Source organism: Motacilla alba, chromosome 2 (assembly GCF_015832195.1).
Source record: "Motacilla alba alba isolate MOTALB_02 chromosome 2, Motacilla_alba_V1.0_pri, whole genome shotgun sequence".
Lineage (NCBI taxonomy): Eukaryota > Metazoa > Chordata > Aves > Passeriformes > Motacillidae > Motacilla > Motacilla alba.
This window is the reverse complement of record NC_052017.1, coordinates 86871536-86891660: the sequence shown is the minus strand read 5'-3', so window position 1 is coordinate 86891660 and position 20125 is coordinate 86871536. Positions and strand designations below refer to the sequence as shown.

The 20125-nt window shown below is 37.7% G+C and overlaps 1 protein-coding gene across 5 annotated transcripts in view; it reads left to right on the top strand.

The window, feature by feature from the left end:
* The window catches only part of PTPN3 (protein tyrosine phosphatase non-receptor type 3), a 158074-nt gene that overhangs the window by 52492 nt on the left and 85457 nt on the right, over positions 1-20125 (top strand). For 4 of the 5 annotated variants that reach the window (XM_038163408.1, XM_038163399.1, XM_038163416.1 and 1 more), the window contains exon 2: positions 16226-16380. The exons of the other annotated variant lie outside the window; for it this stretch is intronic. In XM_038163408.1, coding sequence (XP_038019336.1) covers positions 16226-16380 — 155 coding nt within the window. The remainder of the gene's footprint in view (positions 1-16225; positions 16381-20125) is intronic. 5 annotated transcript variants of the gene reach the window in all.

The following is a 20125-nucleotide window of genomic DNA, read 5'->3' as shown; positions in this document are numbered from 1 at the left end:
TGTTTGATGTAGTTGTTTCTTATTCTTCCACGACTCCTTAGCATAATTGCAGCCATCGCAGACCGGGTTCGAATAGCGCTGCTCCAGGCACTGGTGTGCTGTCACCTTCCTCTGGATAGCTAGATTTACAATTAACTACCGTTTGCACAATTAAAAATATAATAATTTAGGTGACAGCTCCCCTTCAGATGGCAGGGAAGGGGGAAGGTCTTCAGACGGATTAGTCCTAGAACAGAGGAGATGGTGCTTTTGAACGCCTGCTGTCAGCAGGAGCCCGCTCTAAGAGCCCGCTCTGCCGGGGCAGGCAGCGCTCGGGCTTTCCCTGCAGTGTGTTCCGGGCGAGAGCAGCGCTGCGCTAGCTCGGCTCGCAGGTGCTCTGGAAACAGCCCCCACCTCCGGGCGGGGTTTGGGAGCCTCCTGCCCGGCCCCGGTTAATGAGTAGCTTGGACCTCCGTGTTCCCGGCGTGGGGCGGCTTGGCGGTGTCACCGCGGCGGAGCGGGCAGGGTGTGCTGGGCTGGGGACCTGCAGCCTCGCTTTTGGGGGTGGCAGTGGGCCCAGCACAGCCAGGCTTCTCTTCCAAGCTCAGTTTGCAGGCCTCTTTTGGAGGTTTGCATGGCTGAAAACCAGAGGAAAGTAGCCATCTAAATCTGCGTTTTTGAATTTGTTAATCCTTTCTTTGCTGCATTTGTAATGGCAGTTGTATTACTGAATTTTGTAGGTTTGATAACATTTTGTAGTCGCTGAACTTCTAAATTTACAGAAAAGTTCTACAGCCTCCTAAGGATTTAATTTTACTCCAACTCCATTGATATTCTGCTCTTTTTGCTCTCCAAGTGTTTGATTAATTGATCAAAACAATTTTGGGTTTCTTTCTGAAGCAAATTACAGTATGAATCCTCTAATTCCACCTACACGAGTAAGAATGCACATTTCTTTTTTACAAGCTAAGTACACTACAGTGCTTGTCTAATTTTGTACATCTTTGATAATGTTGCCAGTTTTTCCCTTCATGCCTTATATTGGTCATTGAGCAAAAGGTTCTTAGAGATAAGAAAGTGATAGTTTGCTAAACTGTTGCATAATGAAAGCTTGCGGTAGAAGAAAGTAATTAATGCAATCTGTGATGATAGTTGTAGTAACACCACCAGAAAGAGTTGTCATCCTTGTTCTTCTGAGGTTTTAATTTCCCTCTCTGTCTGGAGATATTAATAAGGTGGAGCTGAGGAGTTGGTCTCAAAGCATTAGAAGTGAATGATGGCAAAATATTTTATACTGTGGCAGATCAAACCTTTATCTGTAAAACAAGATGTTAAGACCTGTATTTAAGTGTAGTAGTGCATGTCTGGCACAGAAGTTATATATGTAGTCATTGTTAGCTGTCTGTACACAAATAATTTGAGACATGTTGGAGAAAAAGGTGACAAATTCAGTAGTAAGAGAATGTCAGATAGTTGAATGAGATGCATCTGACTTCTCACCCAGCTGTGCAGATAACATTTGTTGAGTGGCTGGTACTAAAAAGAGGTGCTTTCAAGGAAGCACTTCAGACTCAGCATGAAATCATGCTATCTAAGACTGATGAAGGGAAACCCACAAAAGATACTGAAACTTCAACAGACATTTAAAAAACCAAGCAACCATGACCTCCCAAAAAAGCCCCAAACAAAAAAAAAAAAAGCCTCAAACATCATATTTTATTTCACAATATTAAATTCAATGATTTAACCTCTCTCCTTTTTTTTTTAATGGTGGTAGTAGGAATTTGTACAAATCCTAAATACATTTTTTTCTTTGTTGCCTGGCATTGATCTAGTTCTTCAGGAGCAAACTTCATTCATTTTTTTAAAGATGCTGCATAATTCCTCTTCACCATCTTATCTATTTTTTTTCCTTCCAGCCTCTGCATGGTTGTCATAGCCTTGTTACCGTTTGCTTTGTTCCATCCCATTATGCTTTTATTAATCCAGTACTTGTCTTTATGTCTGATCTTCTGCTTATTCTACTTGAAACCCCCTATATGCTTCAGAGCCTGCACTAGTTCCTGATCCAATGTCTTATCAGTTCTGATTTATTTTTAAGTTTGAACATCATCTAATGTAATGCTTTTGAAATTTATGGAAAGGAGAGCTCTTTCTTCATGAATGTGATAAGAAATAAACCAGGAAGCATTCCCTTTTTGTTTTTTCCTCAAGGTTTTGAAGTGCTTCCCAGCCAGAGCTCTCCTGTGAAGATCTCTTAGACCTCCCTTCCAAACACGTTGCTGTGATTCACTTTGGCTGCTTTGTGTTTGCTGGTTCAGGGTAGGCAGCCAGCTTGTCATTGCATTCAGTCCCCAACAAAACTGTCCTACCAACTATTCTTTCTAGTCTTGCAAATTGCCTTTACTTTGAATGAATTTCTGTTCTTGTCATATTGCTTCAAGAGAGGGACTCTATGCTTCTGCATGAATTTAACCTGATTGAAGGTTACATACCTTGCAAATTTTGCCAAGATCTAGCAATTAATTTGCAGTGCATGCTGAAGCTGAATCCCTACCTCATTTTTGCAAGGGACAAACTTGCTTGCATGAAATACTAGGTTTTATTAATAGTAGGAAAGTGTATGTGGTGTAGGTCAGAATTTGTACTTTGATTCCAAAGATCACGTAGCAGTTGAGAGCATTCAGCATGTGTAAATATTGATGTCACATTCAGAAAGCTCTCATGGGCAAGCAGACCTCTTACTTGGTCATGACAAGGTACATTTTGCACTAGGAAAGCAATTAAGATTAAATAAACTAAGCTGAGTATTTTTATTTAGGTGTAATTTAGGGTAGGCAGTCTGGAATAGAGGTCATTACCTTTGTTACTGATTACAGCATAAGCTTAAATATTAGAGATCTATGTAAAGGTTTAGCTAATAGCTTTCAAAATCAAGTTGCTAATCTGTTTTATTCAGTTGCTAAGGTAAAATAAGCTTGATGACATTGAAGAACCCATTTCAAATTAATTTCTCCTTTAAAGCTTTCATGATGATCAGCGATTTCCAGGAAAAAAGGCTGGTTTGTCATTGATTTGCTGTACTGCTCATTTCTGGTCAATTGACTAGTCTTAAACAAAACTAGAAATACAGTACTGTGTTTTCAGGTAGTCCTTGTTTTGATGCCTTTCCTTTAAAATGTGTTTCTGGTGTATTGCTGGGTCATGAAAGAAACACAAAGGCAAAAAAACATTAGTAGTTGTGGACTTCTGTCCTGTTTCTCATTCTAGCTGTTCTGTGATCATGGCTCTGACCTGATGCGATGCTGCAGTCAACCCCCTCTACCTCTCCCAGCTCTTCCGCATTAGGTTTTGAGGAATTTGCCTGTGGGGAGGCATTGCCCATTACCTCTGCATTGCAAAAGTGCTGAGCAGTGAGGAAACTGGGAGAGATACCTGATCTCAGGACTGTAAGCAGAGCTCCCCTTTTTTGCTCCTGTTTCAGTATAAACCAGCAATGCTGGCCTAGTGCCTGCATTCCTCTATAATCGGTTGCCACAGCATGCTAGGATTGCTTTGTGGGAAGTAGATAAATATTCTACCTGCCAGCCAGGAATACAAAAACTGAAATAGAAAGGCTTGGGGCATGTCAGATCTACTTGGCAAAATCTGGTGTGTTTGTTTGAAAATGCTTGGCATTGTCTTGTGCACTGAATGATTTGAAACTTAAAAACCAAACTAGTCTCTGAATTATAAACTCTGAAAAATAACAGCAGTTGATACATAAGGATGCATTCTCAAAAATGAGATGGTTTAATTCTCTAAATTATGTGATCTTGGCTCTGCATGGGAGTTTAAACAACCTTGTAAACACAAGGTTGAAGACACTTGCATTACTTCAGATGGCCACAGGAGGCTTTTTTATAAATGCCCATTTGCTGGACAGCTGTGTTAAAAATGAACAAAAAGGACCTAAGTGGGCTGAATTACTTATGCCAGGGTTATATGTCAGTAGGAGAATTGGAGAAGAAACAACAAAACACCAAAAAACCTAAAACAACCCCCCCTTCCTGTTTCCCAACAAAACCAAAGTAGTAGTTCACCCAAGAGCTAGCAGTTCTTTACCAGTCTCCTTTACAAAATCTCGCTCTAATCCATTCAATTTTAGTCCCCCAAACTCCAGTTTGGATTGCATGGCTCATGCTCACTCTACTTTGGTGGCCTCATGGCAGAAGGTTTAGCAGGTATTTGTATAAAACCTGCCCCAATATACTCACCCCAGCCTGTGATGGTGGAGGAATGCCCTGCCTTCCCTGGTTTAGGGAGGTATCAGTGCTGCCAGTGACATGGCTGTCCAGTCTGAGCTTGGCACCAAAGCTCTGTTGAATCCTGACTGGGAGGTTGCTTTTTGGCTTTTTGGAGGCTGAAGTTATTAATGTGTTGAAAGGAAGAAAATGACCAAGAGATAGCTGCCACTGGGTTTGCAATGGAGGGAAGATGCAGGAGCATCTATTTTAGGTGAATGCTTTTTGGAGCAGTCTCCTTCTAGTGTGGTGCACCATGGTCACAGGGTGTGTGTTAATCTGGTAGGGTGATCAAAAAATTGTCTAACAGGGATGTAAAGATGTAAATGTTTAGATTTTGCTGGTTTGAAACATACACTGTTTAAATACTGATGGGAAAGCAGAAAGCACAAAATATTTGCAAGCTATGACCTGTTCTGTAGTATGTTTACTTTATTTTTTTCTTCACTGCGTGGAGGAATTACTTTATTACTTTCTTCTTTTAAAGTAAGGATGTCCAAGCACATGCAGGAATTGGAAAAATGTCTATCCAGTTTGGGTGGCAGTGTTGCGGTTTTTTTTTTGTTTGTTTGTTTGCCTATTCTCTTTGTGCAGGAGGAGGAGGACTTGTGCAAAAGCTACAGAGCTGCAGTCAGTGCTACTGCAGGTCCTGGAGAACAGTTTGATCTTATTGATAACAAATTCTTGTAATACTAGATGTTTTGAAGTCTGTGAAACAACCAGAAAAGGGAAGAAAGAGGCATGGTTTGGTAAGCTTAAAATACAAATATTTCTATTAGTCATAAATGCGGGAGGAAGATGAGATGAAGAGAGGAAAGAATGGCAGTAAGCTGTTCATCTCTGATGATTGTTTACAAAATGCAGATGTTCCTAGACTGGCTTTCCACAGTGTATATTTGCTTTTTCTTCTTGACTTACAAATCAAATATAATGGGTTGGGTTGGTAGGGGCCCTAAAGATCACCTAGTTCCAGACCCCCTACCATGAGCAGGAATACCTTCCACTAAACCATGTTGCTCAAAGCTCTATGCTGCCTGGTCTTGAACACTTCCAGGGGTGGGGCATCCACAGCTTCTGTGGGCAACCCATTCTAATGCCTCCCCATCCTCACAGTGAAGATTTTCTGCCTAATATCTGAACTGAATTTCTCCTCTTTTAGCTGAAGTTGTACATTTTCTGGAGGTGTTCTTCTCCCTTAGTCCCTTCACAGGGCAAACAAACTTCTTACATGAACATCTTCAGTTTTGTTAATCTGAATATGTAAAAACAAGATGTTATGATCAAAATATCAGGTGTTTTAATTTTATCATGTTGTTTGGGTTTTGATTCTAAGATGCGAGACTTCTGCAGCACATTTTCAAATTCTTTCCTGAAGATCATGAGATAGAAAACTTTGTGTAATTCCTTCAACTAGTTTTGTGAGACTTGAGGATCTCCTGAACTCATAATTTTGAACAGTCCTGGAGTATAAATTGCATTACAGAATTATAGTCTTTAAAAGAAATACCTTTTTTTGTGCATAGGGCCTGAAGTTCCCTTCATAACATAACTTTCAATTTCCAGATTGCTATTGTGTCCTTCCTTCTTCATTTAAAGGAAGAATTGCTGTAATTTGATTATTTTACCATTTAATCTTTTTCAATAGTATTCTGTGGTTAGCTGCAGATTGCCTGTGCTGGGTTCCAAATCCCTTTGGGGACCTTTTGAAACCATAGGTTTTATAACGGAAGTCTTCTCTCATGCTTAATGGAATATATTTCAGAAGCTTGTGTCAGAATGTGGATTATAAAATATATGAAACAGCAATGTATTGAAAACAGTTCTGTGAAGTCTTAAGCTTAAAGCTCTAAAAGAAATAGATGGGTTCAGAAAGATAATTCATAGTAATTCTGAAGAGTTTTTTGTTCATTAACACAATTTACAAGATAGTTTTTCTTCTGAGATCCAAAATATTTTCTTGCAAAACGTATGAACTGTGGTTTTTTGTTGCCAGTGATAAGACTTCTTCTTCCCAAGCTTAAATGGTACACAGCCCTCTGTTGTGGTGAGCAGCAGATTGAGTATTGCCCGTAGTAGAAAACACTGGGTAACCGTGGCACATCTTGATCCGCTACTCTACTGTGCCCATGCATGAAGGAAACTTCAGTCATCTGTAATTTCAGGCTATTTCTCAATTTCAGGTTATTTCTTAACAATCCAGCACTGAATTTTGTGTGGAATTTCTGTTTTCTTTAAAAGAGTAGTTAGCTTTCTGTGGCATCAGTACTCATTAATACTCTCACATCCATGATTAAGGTGTTTTCTTTCCTTCTTTCCCCCTCGGCAAAAAATGGCAGTCACTACTGCCAGCAGCATCATTCTGAGCTGACAGATTTAAGGGCCATTCAGTCCTTCTGTAGAAGAATAAGTTCTTAAGTTTATCCACAGTCCAGTTACCTACCCCTGCTTTTTCTAAGTTTTCAAAAGTATGCTTTGGCAAATATTTCTGTCTTGGTCCATGTTTAATTTGAGGAGGAGGAAAGCGACCGGTTAACAAAATGTCAATAGTGCCAACATCAGAAATGGAGTGTGAACATTTAGATTCACAGCTTAATATTGAGTCTATACTCTGTTTTGCCTATAATCTGCTGCTTCTTAAAAAACACCATAAATTTCTTTAGCTTTGTGAGATACAATGACATCAGTCCCGTTGAAAAGACCAAAATCTTTGATAACTGTAGCTTTGACATGCAAATGTACTGTGTTAATTGGAGGCAAAAATTGTAAAAGGTCTTTTATTTGTCTGGTTAATATGTACAGGAAAAAACTACTCTAGATGTATTTGAGGTATGAGGAGAGGATTGTTTTAGAAAGCTGGTGTTTGGGGTTTTTTTTTAACATGCCTGTACTTATAAGAGGCATTTTCTGCAGTTTGTGATTTTCTTTTTTTCTTCTTTTTTTGATAGGCCATCATCATGCTGTATTGGCAAATTAAATGTTTCAATGTAGTTCAGTAGTCTTTTAACTCATAGGCGGAGGACAATGATTCAAAGTTGCTATCAGAAAAGAGTGTGTCTCACACAGGGAATATTATATGGAGACTTGATGCTTTTCTGACACTCTCACCAACATTCTCAAAAGTGAAAATTATGTGTATTTGTTATGTTATCCTATAGGAGGTAGAGATTTGTATTAACCTGTAAGCATAGTGGATAGTGTGAGATTGATGAGAATAATCCCAGTTTTACTTTAGAGTGTTTTTAAAACCAGGAGTAGATCAGGTAGTTTCTTGACTGTTTGATTAGTATCATACTATGGATATAGCAAAAAAGTAGAATTTCCATCTAAGAGCATGTTTTGGAAATATATTTTAATCCTTAAAGCTTTGGTTATTTTTCTGCATCTCATCCATCTTGAATCTGTCATGCAGATGATTATAATTCTACTTAAATAGAACAGATTTACTTGGCAGGAGAATTGACATGATGGTTCTTGCTTCATGTTCTGTGTCATACAAAAGTTTCATGGCGCACAGTTCCTTGCTAATAGAATGTGAGGTATTTTTTGTATTTCAGTTTTGAAATGGTGATTAATTTGATAACTAAGATTTCCAAGTATTTTAGTTGCTTGTCTTTATAAATTTCAGTGAAGAATGCGTGTTTACTTGGTTTTGAAAATTTGAAAGCATAAATTATTTATTCCATGTAAACTCATATATTTATGGGAAATGTTGAAAGCTGGGCACTGCAGTGTTCAGCTTTCACTTTGACTCAGTGTTCACTTCCACTCTTCAGTGTTGTTAGTGTAAGGCACTACCAAGCTGGGAAAGGTGAACTTTGGCTTTCATTCTGCAGTTTTCATTTTGCATTCATGCAGTATTGTTAGTTACCTCCTAAAGGCATTATTTGGAAAATAAAGTAGTGGTAGCCCTTGCATTTTTTGGTGAGATGATTTTCTTTTGTTCTGTGGTCCACTTAAAGCTGAGGCAGGCAATAGAGGAAGTCATAGAGTTCCTAAACACTTTGATTGTCAGCATGCAGGAAGTGAAGCAGCATGCTGTTTACTGCCCTCAACACACTGGCTGAAGGTGTTATTTTATAAATGGTTTTTAAAAATAAGCATCATAAAGATCTCTGACATGAGCACTAAAAACTGCAAAAAAAATGTGAAAGCATTGTAAGTGTGTCTTGTTCTCACCTGTATTTCACAGTATTTTAGCAGTGTAGGGAGCAGGTCTCTGGCTTTTTCTTCCCACTAGTTTTTCTGCTCTCAATCATTTTGCATGCAGTAGATACTGTCTCTTTACTTGTGCTAATCCTGTGTCTCAGGTCTAGCAATAATGCTTCATTCTCTTTGAAATGACACATTGGATCCTACAATGCCTTACCTGTGTGGTTTTATTGTATGTATGCAAAAGAGTTGGCATGACCAGATTTATACCCTTGAAGTTTGAGGAATTATTCATACAATCTTTGATCCTTTGCAAATGTGACCAAAATATTTACCTCAGAAGTTGGAATAAAGGATGTTAAAAACACAAGATCTGAACAACACTGACATTTATGGTCAGTATTCTTTTTCCACCAATAAGCTCTTCTAGAATTTAGTTACCTTTAGGTTATCTGATTTCAAGATTAAGTTTTCAGATAAACAGTCTTTACTGCTGAACATGTTGCTGAAAGGCTGGGATAATCCTTCTAACCCCCAGTCCCCCATGTAAAGGCTATTACTGTGTGAAGAGTGGTTATTTTGGTCGAATAATCTCTATTACCCTGTGATGGCAGCCTGTTTTGCTTCTTCAGTCTTAACAGCAAGAACTGTTGGGATGCCTGAAGCTGTGCATGTTTTACAACTCTTTGGGTAAAAATCTTTTTGGTAAATCTTTGCAGGTAAAGCACACCCTTTTCAAAAGGGAAGAGCAGAGAGAAAGAAGGGTCTCAGAAAAGTTGAAATGAAATGAAATCTTTGTCTCTAAAACTTGTATTGGAATGAATATACATGTATATACAGAACAAATGTTTGATGTGAATATTCCCTTTTTTTTAAGGATAATTTGGTCACTTAGTGTTTTTACTCTGCCACTGGTAGGATGATTCCCCAACAGAAATAATGTCCTCAGTGCAGCTGCATGAGTGTATGTAGGTCCCCAGCAGCAGAACTGAAATAAGGATGGGTGGCTTACTGTGGTACATGGCTTTTCTGCACCAGATACTGCAGCTCCTCTCACTACTGGCATTACTTTCAGTATGATATTGGTTTAGTGGGATCTCAGTGTCAGTCAGGGTACAGTATAATGCTAGAACTGAAAGGCATATTACCTCTCCCATCCATCTCTTCTTTGACATTCATGTCTGGTCTTGCTGAATCCAGAGTCTAAAATAGCCGGATTTCCCATGAAAACACTTTGCAATGTGAATTTACCAGGGTTGTGTTATAATGAAAAGCTAAACGAAGTGCAAGGAAGGCTTGCAAATCACTTAATTACTCAATTTTATGCACTAATTAAGCATCTAACCGCTTGTAGTGGTGTAGGGATTTTTAAAAAATTTTTTCATCTGCATATATTGGATTCTCTTGTAAGAGGCAATGACTACTGTAGATTCCTAGACAGAGGAATAAATCTAGTTTATTTACTTACTGGCTTTTAAAAATGAAACAAAAAGCTAGATCTCAATTCTGTGCAGGTTGGAAGAGGAAAGAGTATTCACAATTTATTGTGGTCTGTTTTTTGTTTTTAGAATGAGCCTTTCTTCCTTGTGCCTACCTTCACTGAAACTAACATGCTTTGAAGTACGTTCTAAATAAACAAATAGAGGTGTCATACTGTATGTGGTCTACCCTGAAGGCTTATTTGTGGGTGAACTCTGGCATTAAGGGCTATTAAATGAAGAAGAGGTATCATTATATTTTACTGTGGAAGGATGTTTTCTCTTTTCTCAGTTTTGTAGTGGTTCTCGTAAATTATGGGCTGGCAATATGTGTTATGCCTGTTTGAGGTATAACTTCAAAATGCCTATGTTTTTTGCTTATATAGAATAATTTTCTGTGAAGAATCTCTGCCTGTAAGTTTTTGGTTTTTTTTTTTCTGGAAAAACCTCAGACAATAACTGGAATGATTTAAGCCTTATTAGTTCCGTTTTTTATAACATTCTTAGAGTATTTTGCAAGACCTATTGGTTACTTACAGAGCAGATAAATAATTTTGCTGTGCTTGAAAATATCGTAGGTGTCATAGCCAATGGAAACAAATCTAGGAAAGCCAAATCTTTTATTTTATTATTGTTGATTTTAACCTTGGTGTGAAGAGTCTCTATTATAATGATATTGCTGCCTTTCTTGAAGAGCAGTGGTGTGAAAACTTGCAGCTATGGCTTTGGAAGTTGTGTGTGTATCTACACACATGCACCAACTTTCAATATGGATATTAACCTTTATTCCTGTTCTAAGGAAGGCCATGCTGCAACAAGTCTTTTATTCTTTGTATCTCAGTTCAGAGGTATTTTTATACAATAAGCTTTAAGGCTTAATCATCTAAGGCTTTCATGCTTGTTCTATATTAATGGTTTAATTGCTTTGGATGGGATTTTTTTTTAAGCTTTTATTTTTCCAAGTGATGTGAAGTTTCATCATGTTGCTTCTGGCTTCCACATTTGCTTTCTATATAACTTATATGAATAAGTTATCCTGAATATGTCAGGAAAATTTTGTGAGAAAATAACTACAAATAAGGATAAAATGGTGACCTGCACATACTGCTCAAAATGAAGTTTATCTTTTACTTTGGTTGTTGCTTTGGTAATGCCTGGTAATTTGTATTATGGTCAATGCCTCTTGGGAGTTTCCCAAGTGAAATAGAAGAGCTGAATTTTTTATTAATAGGGAGGCATCTAGTTTATTATGTAGAAAAGATGAAGCATTTCCTCTGCAGAAGGTGGAAGCAGAACCTGGTTTTCATATGTAGTGAGTTAAACCTAATTCTTCTATTTGGAAAATCTGGCTGAATAATTTAGTCGTCATTAAGGTGCACTGGTGATAGATAGGGCTTTGAGGTGTGTAATTCTTAACTACATGGGCTGATGTGTGCTGAAGAGCATTTGTTATCAGTTGTCTTAGAGATATTCATTGTCACAAAGACACCTTTACTTTGTTATACCTCTTTCCATTCCCATGTCATTTACTTTGTACCTTTTAAATAAAGGAACAGATAGACATAAAATGCAACTGTTATGGAAAGGACATGCAAGACTTGGCCATGTCTTTAGTACTACTGTTTTCCCCTTCCTTGTCAGGAGTGGCCACTCAGACAATGAAAGTGGGTTGGAAGCACTATCATTTTGTAAATGACATTCCCACAGATTCTATAATATATATGATTTTTGAGAGGCCAGCATTTTCAGTCAAGACTGTAATAAACTGAGAAAACTTAGTGCAGTAGCCTCCTCCTACAAAAAACTTGAGTGTACCTATATACAGGAGTAAATTATCCCTATTGACCCAAAGAAATGGAGGTAATAAATGATTTATTTTAAAAAGCCCCCACATCTCAAACAATCACAAACCCAACAAAACGATTAACAGTTATACACAGTGATCATAGAGTGTGATCATATATAGAAGGCCCTTGAGTGTATACTCAGCAAATCTGTCCTTGATTTAATTACTTGGTAAAAAAGAAGTTAACAGGAGTTATATTGATAATGGAGTCTTAAGTATTTTTTAGCAGCAATTTCTAAGCAGTTGGAAAGAAATAAAATGCTGGTATGGAAAAAAAAAAGTATTTTTAAAAGTCAGTCTTCAATACAAAAGATGAGGAAAACATGTTATTTTTGTTCTGCTTGACTGCAGCATTACTGTAGGAGAAGGCATGCATAACCAAACTTGTCCAGAAATGTGTTTAATGTACTTGGAAAACATTAACTTCTTTCCATAGCTGTACTTGTATTTGTTTCTCTTGTAAGCCTACTGCATGATTTCATTATGGGATAGAATTTCACATGTTTGTTTTATACTTTATAACTGTGAAAATAACTGTGTTTTCAGTGTGGTTTGTTTGTTTAATTAAAATATACCTCGCAACTTCCTGGATTTTTTTAGGGAAAACATGCTTATTTTAGGGAAAGGGAAACAAATACTGAAGTATTGGCTTGTTGATTATATTAAATTGTCTTACAGGTATTTAAAATTTGGTTTCATTTCTGAATCAGCCTCCTTCCTGAGGCTACAAACAGGAACTGAGATTTGCATGTAATGGCTCCTTCTGGTTGCTCAGGGCTGGAGGGTGGTTGCTAGGGCTTAAGAGCCCTTGTCTTAGAAGTGTAAGGTTTCTAGATGTGCTGGGGATCTCAATGGCCCCTCTCCCTTCCCCAAAAGTAGTTGCCATTGCAGGTTCCTTCTACATATGCTTCTACATGTTGCGCTGGGGTCCATAGCCATTCCAGTAATCTGGACCGATTTAAGATACAGCTTTAAACAGCTCACTTATGGATGAAAAGTCATGGAGCAGGTGCCAACAAGCTGCTCGCCTGTCTCCTGTTCTTCTTCCCTTGCCCTTTAGGCTAGGGATTCCCTAAGTTGTTTCCTTGCAGACTTGCTGAGCATGCGGCAGGTTGAGGTGGGACATGCAAAGTGGCAAAGTGGTGTGGGCAGGTTCCTGTGGTGTGACACTCATAGCACAGCTCCCTGAGGAGCTCACTTGGCACAGTGGTGCTCAAGGCCATGGAGATAGGAAGTGAAAGGTGTGGCTTTCTCTGCTGGGGACTCCAGCTGGTGGCAGTTTCCTAGGGCTTGATTAGTCCCCTTGAGCTTCAGTTGACTGATAGCTGTGGCGTCCAAACACTCAGACATTTGTCCCTGTCTTGGCACAGTTCCTGTGGTCAGCTCGCTTTGTTGAGGACAAAGCCATAAGCAGAAACTATTTGCTTGCCATAAGCAGAAACTATGAAATCTGTGTTCCTGGTGTGATTTTACATAAAATGGTAAAAATGAAGGAATTGCGGGTTTTCATTTGTGAATCCAATTCAAACTGATCACAGTAGCAGGTTTGAATTTCTCATGATGAATTTCCAACTTAGTGCTTCACTTGGGGCCTTGGGCATATAGCCCAGCATCCAGCACATCACCTGAAGGTGTTAAACCAGAGGTTACTGAAAAACTAGCAAAAGACTGCAAATTTCAAACGAATCACCTCTCATTTTATAATGAACTGCAGTGTGTAAGTATGTGATACTGTTAGTTCTTGGCATAGTTCTTAGATAGAGCTTAGGTTATCCAGGAGGCAGGCTGGGTTTCCTACAGAGGGACCATGGTATGAAATGGACCTGTAATTACTTGTGCTGCTATGCACAGTCACTTAAATAAAAATCATCAGTTTGGTTTATTCAGATTAATTTTTTTGCAGTTATAAGAGTTTTCTTTTTTGCTGATTTTTTTTCTTTTTTTTTTTTCTGGATAGCAAGCACATGTGGATATAAATGTTATTGATGCTATTTTATTAGCTTCTGCATTTGAAGCTCAAACAAGTGAGTAGCAAGATCTGGCTATATTGTAACAGTTGAAAAAATTATGCTGTGCTTGAGAGGGATTAGAGTTAGGTATCAAAATGTCTGAAGGGTCTCCAAGTGCATGTTCTGCACTAGGGCTTCAGTGGCTGAGCACTGTTTGCTCCCTCTCTCTGGGTAGATCAGGAGCAGGGTGCTGGAGACTCTTGTGGACTGCTGTGCTCTGCTGAAGCCTGACAAAGTTGGGATATAACTAGGGCATAGAGAAAGGGAATGGTAGAAATATAAAATAGGTTGGACATTATAAACAAAAGGGTCAGATAGCCTTTTTCCCAGGAATGGAGAAGTCCGTGTGCTGGGACTGTTAGGTGTTTGAATGCAGACTGAGCCCTTAAGGCCAGGCTGATGAAGCTTTGAATCTGGCTACCAAAATATTCTCTCTCATCTAGTGGCTGGCCCAGAGTGAAGGATAACCTTCCACTTACCCATCAGTGGACTAGTGGGTTGAGAGCTATTTCTGCAGATGAGAAGGTGTTTTATGCCAGCTGAGGTGGAGAGTGGAGAAAAGACTTTGTAGTATAATTCATGTAGTCACTTGACTTTTTGGTGAAAGGTGAACACAGTGCTGAATGAATAGTTTAAAACTTAGCTGCTAGAAAATTAGAGAATGTGAGATTGAAGGCTTCCTCTACAGTCCTAGTTTGTCATCAACTTTTTGTATACTCTTGATAATTGGATAACTGTATGTTTTATTTAACAGCAACCAGTCATGAATTACCCCATTTTCTGGATATAAAAAAAACCTAAAAAAACAAAACCTGTGATTAAATGCAGACTGTATATCAAGAAAATTTCAAAGCAATAGGAGTGTTAAATGGTTTATATGGAAATATTGTTCATAATTTTCCTAAAGATTACCTCTTCCTTTTTATCCTCTCCTTTAAAAACAAAAGAAAGGAGCCAGAGAAAATAAACCTCTAAACCCCCACCCCACACCTTTTCTGAGGACAAAAATGCATGCTGGCTAAAAAATGAGTCTTGATAGCTTACAGTTTTGATTTTAGAATATATACAATGGTGAACTATCAACTGGCTGACAAAAAAAACCCATGAGAGTGTTGTTGGAAGTGTTGAATACTAATGTGTGTCTGACTTCTGAGCTGTCTGTGAGAAGGCAATTGTTTTAGCTGCTTCTGAGTATAGATTACATGGAGTTGAGTGGAGAAGGATCACTGTGCTGCTTTGTTGTCTTTGCAACCCCAAAAAGACCACTTTATATAATTTTACATTTCATGGCTCTTCATGCTTTTCATGTTTCCCTTTCAAAGAAATATGTAGTAGATGCAATGCTTTGGTCTTTTAAGTTATATTTTTTATTCCAAATTGTTCCATTCCTGTAGCTGCGTAAAATAAAAGCCAGGCTGTGTTTTAAGGCAGATACACAAAAAAGGGGCGATGGCAAAATAGTGCTCATATAGGTCCCGTCTAGCTTGGCCAGCAGTCTATCTAACACTCATATTATGCAAGTTCCTTTGTAGCTGTCCCCTTATACGTGAGGAATGGTTTGGTAATTGGTATGGTAATTAACCTGGAAAACTATCCTCTGCTTCGCTTGCCAACTGGCTTTAAACGATGCGATGTTAATTGGTAAACTGATCCAGTGAAGAGAGGCTTGAAATGTTTACAGGCTTGTCTGAATTTAATTCACCTCTTATTTCAATGAATGGCTTTTTTTGTTTGATGGGATGTTCTTTTGTTTGTTTTAATTTGTAAATGCTGGTTTTTAGAGTTTTGGTTTTCATGAAGGGGTTTTTTTAAAAAAGAAAAAAACCTAATCAACAAAATAAATTTTTTCTTGTGCTGTGTTCTTCTTTGATATTAATTTCTGGCTTCATGAATTTATGTATGCTAGACTGTAAAATATTGACATGTTTTAAGGTTAGTTCTGCTTGCCTTACATATGGTGTTATATATTCCTGAAACAAAGTGTTCCTTGATAGAACCTGATTTGCATTAACTCAAGACTGTTTTGTCAGTTTAGAGTAAACAGAATTATTGTAGTGGAACTTGTATTGTAAATGCAGAAATATGTCGGAAATGTAAAAGGGGGTAAGAGGTTTCCTAGTTACAGATGATAAAAACTTGTCTTGAAATGTCAAGACAATTGCCTTCCTACATTATAGTAGGGGTTTGGGGTTTTTTACTGATTTAAACTAAGGCAGTGACTCATGCCTAACCCAGGTATGCATTGCAGGGATTACCTGTAATTCTCTTGATAATGTTCACATTTACAACATGGGAGCCCCTCTGTATTTATGCATTTATGTTCTGGTTTACAACAGGCTAATTTTACAACTTACTCTTTTCTATAAGAAGCATTTGTTAACTTGGGGTGTAATGAAGGTCTTCATAATGTTGTAAGTTACTCTGAAAAACAAACATAGAGAATTATAAGAACTGTCATTAAACATAATTTTTGTTTTATAGGTTATTCAGCAATAGTTATGAACTCCCGTTTACGAGCCTTAGGTGGGAGGATAAATAACATACGAGCATCAGAGCTACCAAAAGAGAAAACCCGATCAGAAATAATCTGTAACGTCCACTTTTTGGATGGCTCAGTACAAAGCTTCAAAGTCAACGTAAGTTTGGAAAACTACTTTCTTTTTAAATACATAGAGATTTGTTTGAAAGCTGCAGATGAAATATGGGACCCTGAGGCATGCTATCTCCAAAGGATGTTAAAGATGTAGCTTTGTCATAACAAATTGCAGAATTACTGCTTATGAAGCGGATTAAAAAATTTGTTTTCAAGCCAACCAACTTCAATGTCATAAAATCATGGCATGCAGATTGTATCTGGAAAAAGGTCTTCTATATGATATGGGAACCATGAAGAACAAGATCTGGTGATCATTATCAACCATGAATAAGTAATTCATATTTAAAGGGAACTCCTGAATCAGGATGTGCTTCTTCTTCAAAGGACTAGTAAAAAGGACTCCTCCTGAAAGAAGGAGGCCTTATAAATTCCTGTCGTGATGTCAGTAGATATTTTCAGAAATGCAAAGATGATGTAAACAGTGAAGATGTTGTGGCTCAGTTGGACTGTTCTGTTCAGTCTTTTGTACTTCAATACAGTCTCTTTTTTTGGGTGTGGGGAGGGAAGGGGGATTAATGGAGGTTTGTACTCTGTATTTTTAGTGTCTTTTATTCTGCAAGGATTTTAGCCTTTAGTACTGATTTAAAATATCAGTTCATTTTTGAATGAAAACAAGGGAAACTTCTCAATCAACTTTTAATAGAATTATTTGACCATGCAGAAAAACTGTGGATAAATTTAGGAAGAAATGTGTGTAAGATTTGTCTGTATTTCTTTATATGATACTTATTTTATCTGATTTACCTTGTTTGAGAAGAAGCATTTTGCTGAGGAAACTGTAGTGTTTTAATATCTTAGACTACACTATGCTTTCTAATAGGACATTCAAAACTGCACCCAAAAGTTGTATTTTCCCAAGTCTTATTACAGTTCTCTGCAGACTGATTTTTTTTTTTAAACTTTGTCTGTTGGATATTGGATATTAATTGAAATATAAATTATCTGATAGGTTAAAAAGGTTATTTTCACCATAGTATATCAAGAATTAGTCTCATTTTAGTATGTATTTTGCATGCTATGTGTTCATATATGTGTGTAATATCGGGGAGTGGAGTAGAAGGAGAGTAAGTAAGAGAAGGAGCAACACGTTAGTATACAATTTCCATTGTTTGTCTCCAGCATGCCCTAGGAATTGTCTTGTCTGCAAGTGAGCTGGCATAATTTCCACCTGCCCTGCACAAGGATCTGCATAAAGTGAGGAATTCAAAATGGTTTTAAATCCGTGCATAGTAGTATATTTGTCCTTTGTAAACAGATTTGTAAACAGATGTTTACACAGCTTTAGGTGTAGTGCTTGGCCTGAAGTCCAGCACTATAGAAGTGAAATTTGCTCCCCATTTCCTCTTTTAGGCAGTGAGTGCCAAATGGGAACCATTAAGAAGGAGCTGTGTGGACCTTAAAGCAGCCTTCTGGTACCTAAAGAAAGGTGGAGAGGGACTTTGTACAAGGGCATGTAGTAATACAACAAGGGGGTGACTAGCTTCCAACTGAGAGAGGTTAGATGTAGATGAGATATTAGGAAGACCTTGTTTGCTGTGGGGGTGTTGAAGCACTGGAATGGGTTGCCCAGAGAAGTTGCAGCTGTCCCATCCTTGAAAGTGTTCAAGACCAGGCTGGATGGGGCTTTGAACAACTTGAAGTAGTGGAAGGTATCCCTGGCCATGGTAGGGGAGTTGGAACCTGGTGATATTTAAGGTTCCTTCCAACCAAAACCATTCTATGATTTTTTGAAATTCTGAACCCAACTGATTTCTCTCCCTACCTTCAGTGTATCCTTAGGGTACCACTGCTGGTTATTTCCTCCATCCAGGAATTGTAAGGGCCTTCTTTACTGCAGCTGTGATGCTGAACTGCTGAGGGGTGATGTAGGACTCATTACTACTCTGCATGAAACAAGCAGGGAGTGCAGCTACCCTGCTGTGTTATGGACTAAGGAAAGGGTTTTGCAGATTTATATTCTTTGAGTACTGAGCTGGTAATGAGGGAGGCAGCACTTTTCTGTGAGGATGTCCCTTCTTGATTATCTAACCTTGATATCAGCCTAAGAATAGGCTTTGCCACGCTCTGGTAGTGTCATAAGATCCATTTCTCGAAAGGATTTGAAAACAGCTGCAGAAAATTTGTATCCAAGTTCTGCTTACATTAGCAGAAAAATTCAGCCTGACTCTCTGTTTGTGTATTTATTTTAATTGCCAACATAATTCAGTTTTATCTCTGTGAGCAAAGAATAACTTGGGTCTGTGGTCAGTCTGGGAATCAGCTGGTCATGAACTGAAGGGCATGTACTTATTGAAAAACAGTAAGTTTTGCTCTGCACAGATTTTCCTCACTAGTGAAATCTTTCTGTGTTGCTTTAGAGAAACTGTTTCTCATATCAAGGTGTTTTTCTCCACATTTAATTCATTTCTGGATGACATGTTAATTGACAGTTCCATATTTTAAAGAAATTAAATATGCATATCACATGGCATAATTATCCAGAAGACAAATTAGCAGAAATGTATTAAATTATGTACTAGTACATTATTAAAATGAAGGTGCTTTCTGGAGTGACTAGACATAGATACAAGATACATGGATAAAAAGACTAAGGCTTTTGGATATTTTAAATAAGTTTTCGAGGTTTTTTTGCTTTCTCTGCTTTTACAGTTATTGCTGAAATATGTTGACTTTTTCTCCTCTGTCAGAGTTTGGAGAACTAGACCTGAACAGGATCACATCTTCTAAAGCATAGAGTTCAGTGTTTTCTCTTTAAAAGAACTTCAGTATTATCAGTGGAAAATTTAAGTTGGGAATTCTTCAGGGTTGTTTGTGTTCTAGTGGTACCTGGTTCTGATCTGTGATGGCTCAAAATTTGGATAGATGTTACACTTTGAACTAACATTAGGCTAATATTTACATATACATAAGTATGCTTTATGTGTATTGACATAATTATGTTTTTCATTAACAAATAGTAGAAAGTAAAACTGGAAAAGCAGAATACTTAAAGCTTGGCCTTTGTCCATATAATGGCAAAAGTGTAATTGAAGAATTCTCCCATTCTAATGACAGTGGGATGGAAACAACTGAGCATTGCTTGTCACGTAGCAGCTCTCTGAACACGGAATTCTTACTGCAAAAGGATTTCTTTCTTTCAAAGTCGTAAGGGAGTTATATAGGGAAATAATATTAAAGAAAACAAATCTCATGGGTAAGAAGAAACTTAGGATAAATTTACTGTAAGTTTAAACAAATGGATATTCCTGTGTTGTCATTTCTGTTTTCTTGTTAACAATGTACCTATGCTCAAGACTACAAAATATAGGGTGGATTTAAATTTAATAGAAAGATAATTGATTAAATAGTCTAAACTTACAACACTGAGAGCAACTTGTGTATTTTGGAATTTTGGACTAGTACTAACAACTTGAAAATGATAGTAGAACATTCATGGTATCTCAAAATACAAATCTTTCAGAGAGTAGAACAGGGAGAATAGAGATAAAGCTTTGATTTCATTCTCTAGGAACAAGATCTTTATAGAGCCTACAGAGCTGATTTTCATCAAATTTTGTTACCAAGTGACATGGCATTTTTGTAGTTAAACCTATATGTTTCTTTCTTCTTAATCATTCTGATGAATGATACTTCAGATGTTACTATGTTTTCACAGTGCTTCTGTCTGTAGGAGGGTGAAGAAAAAAACAAGTATTGTAAAACTGGACAAAGGAAAAAGGAAGGTA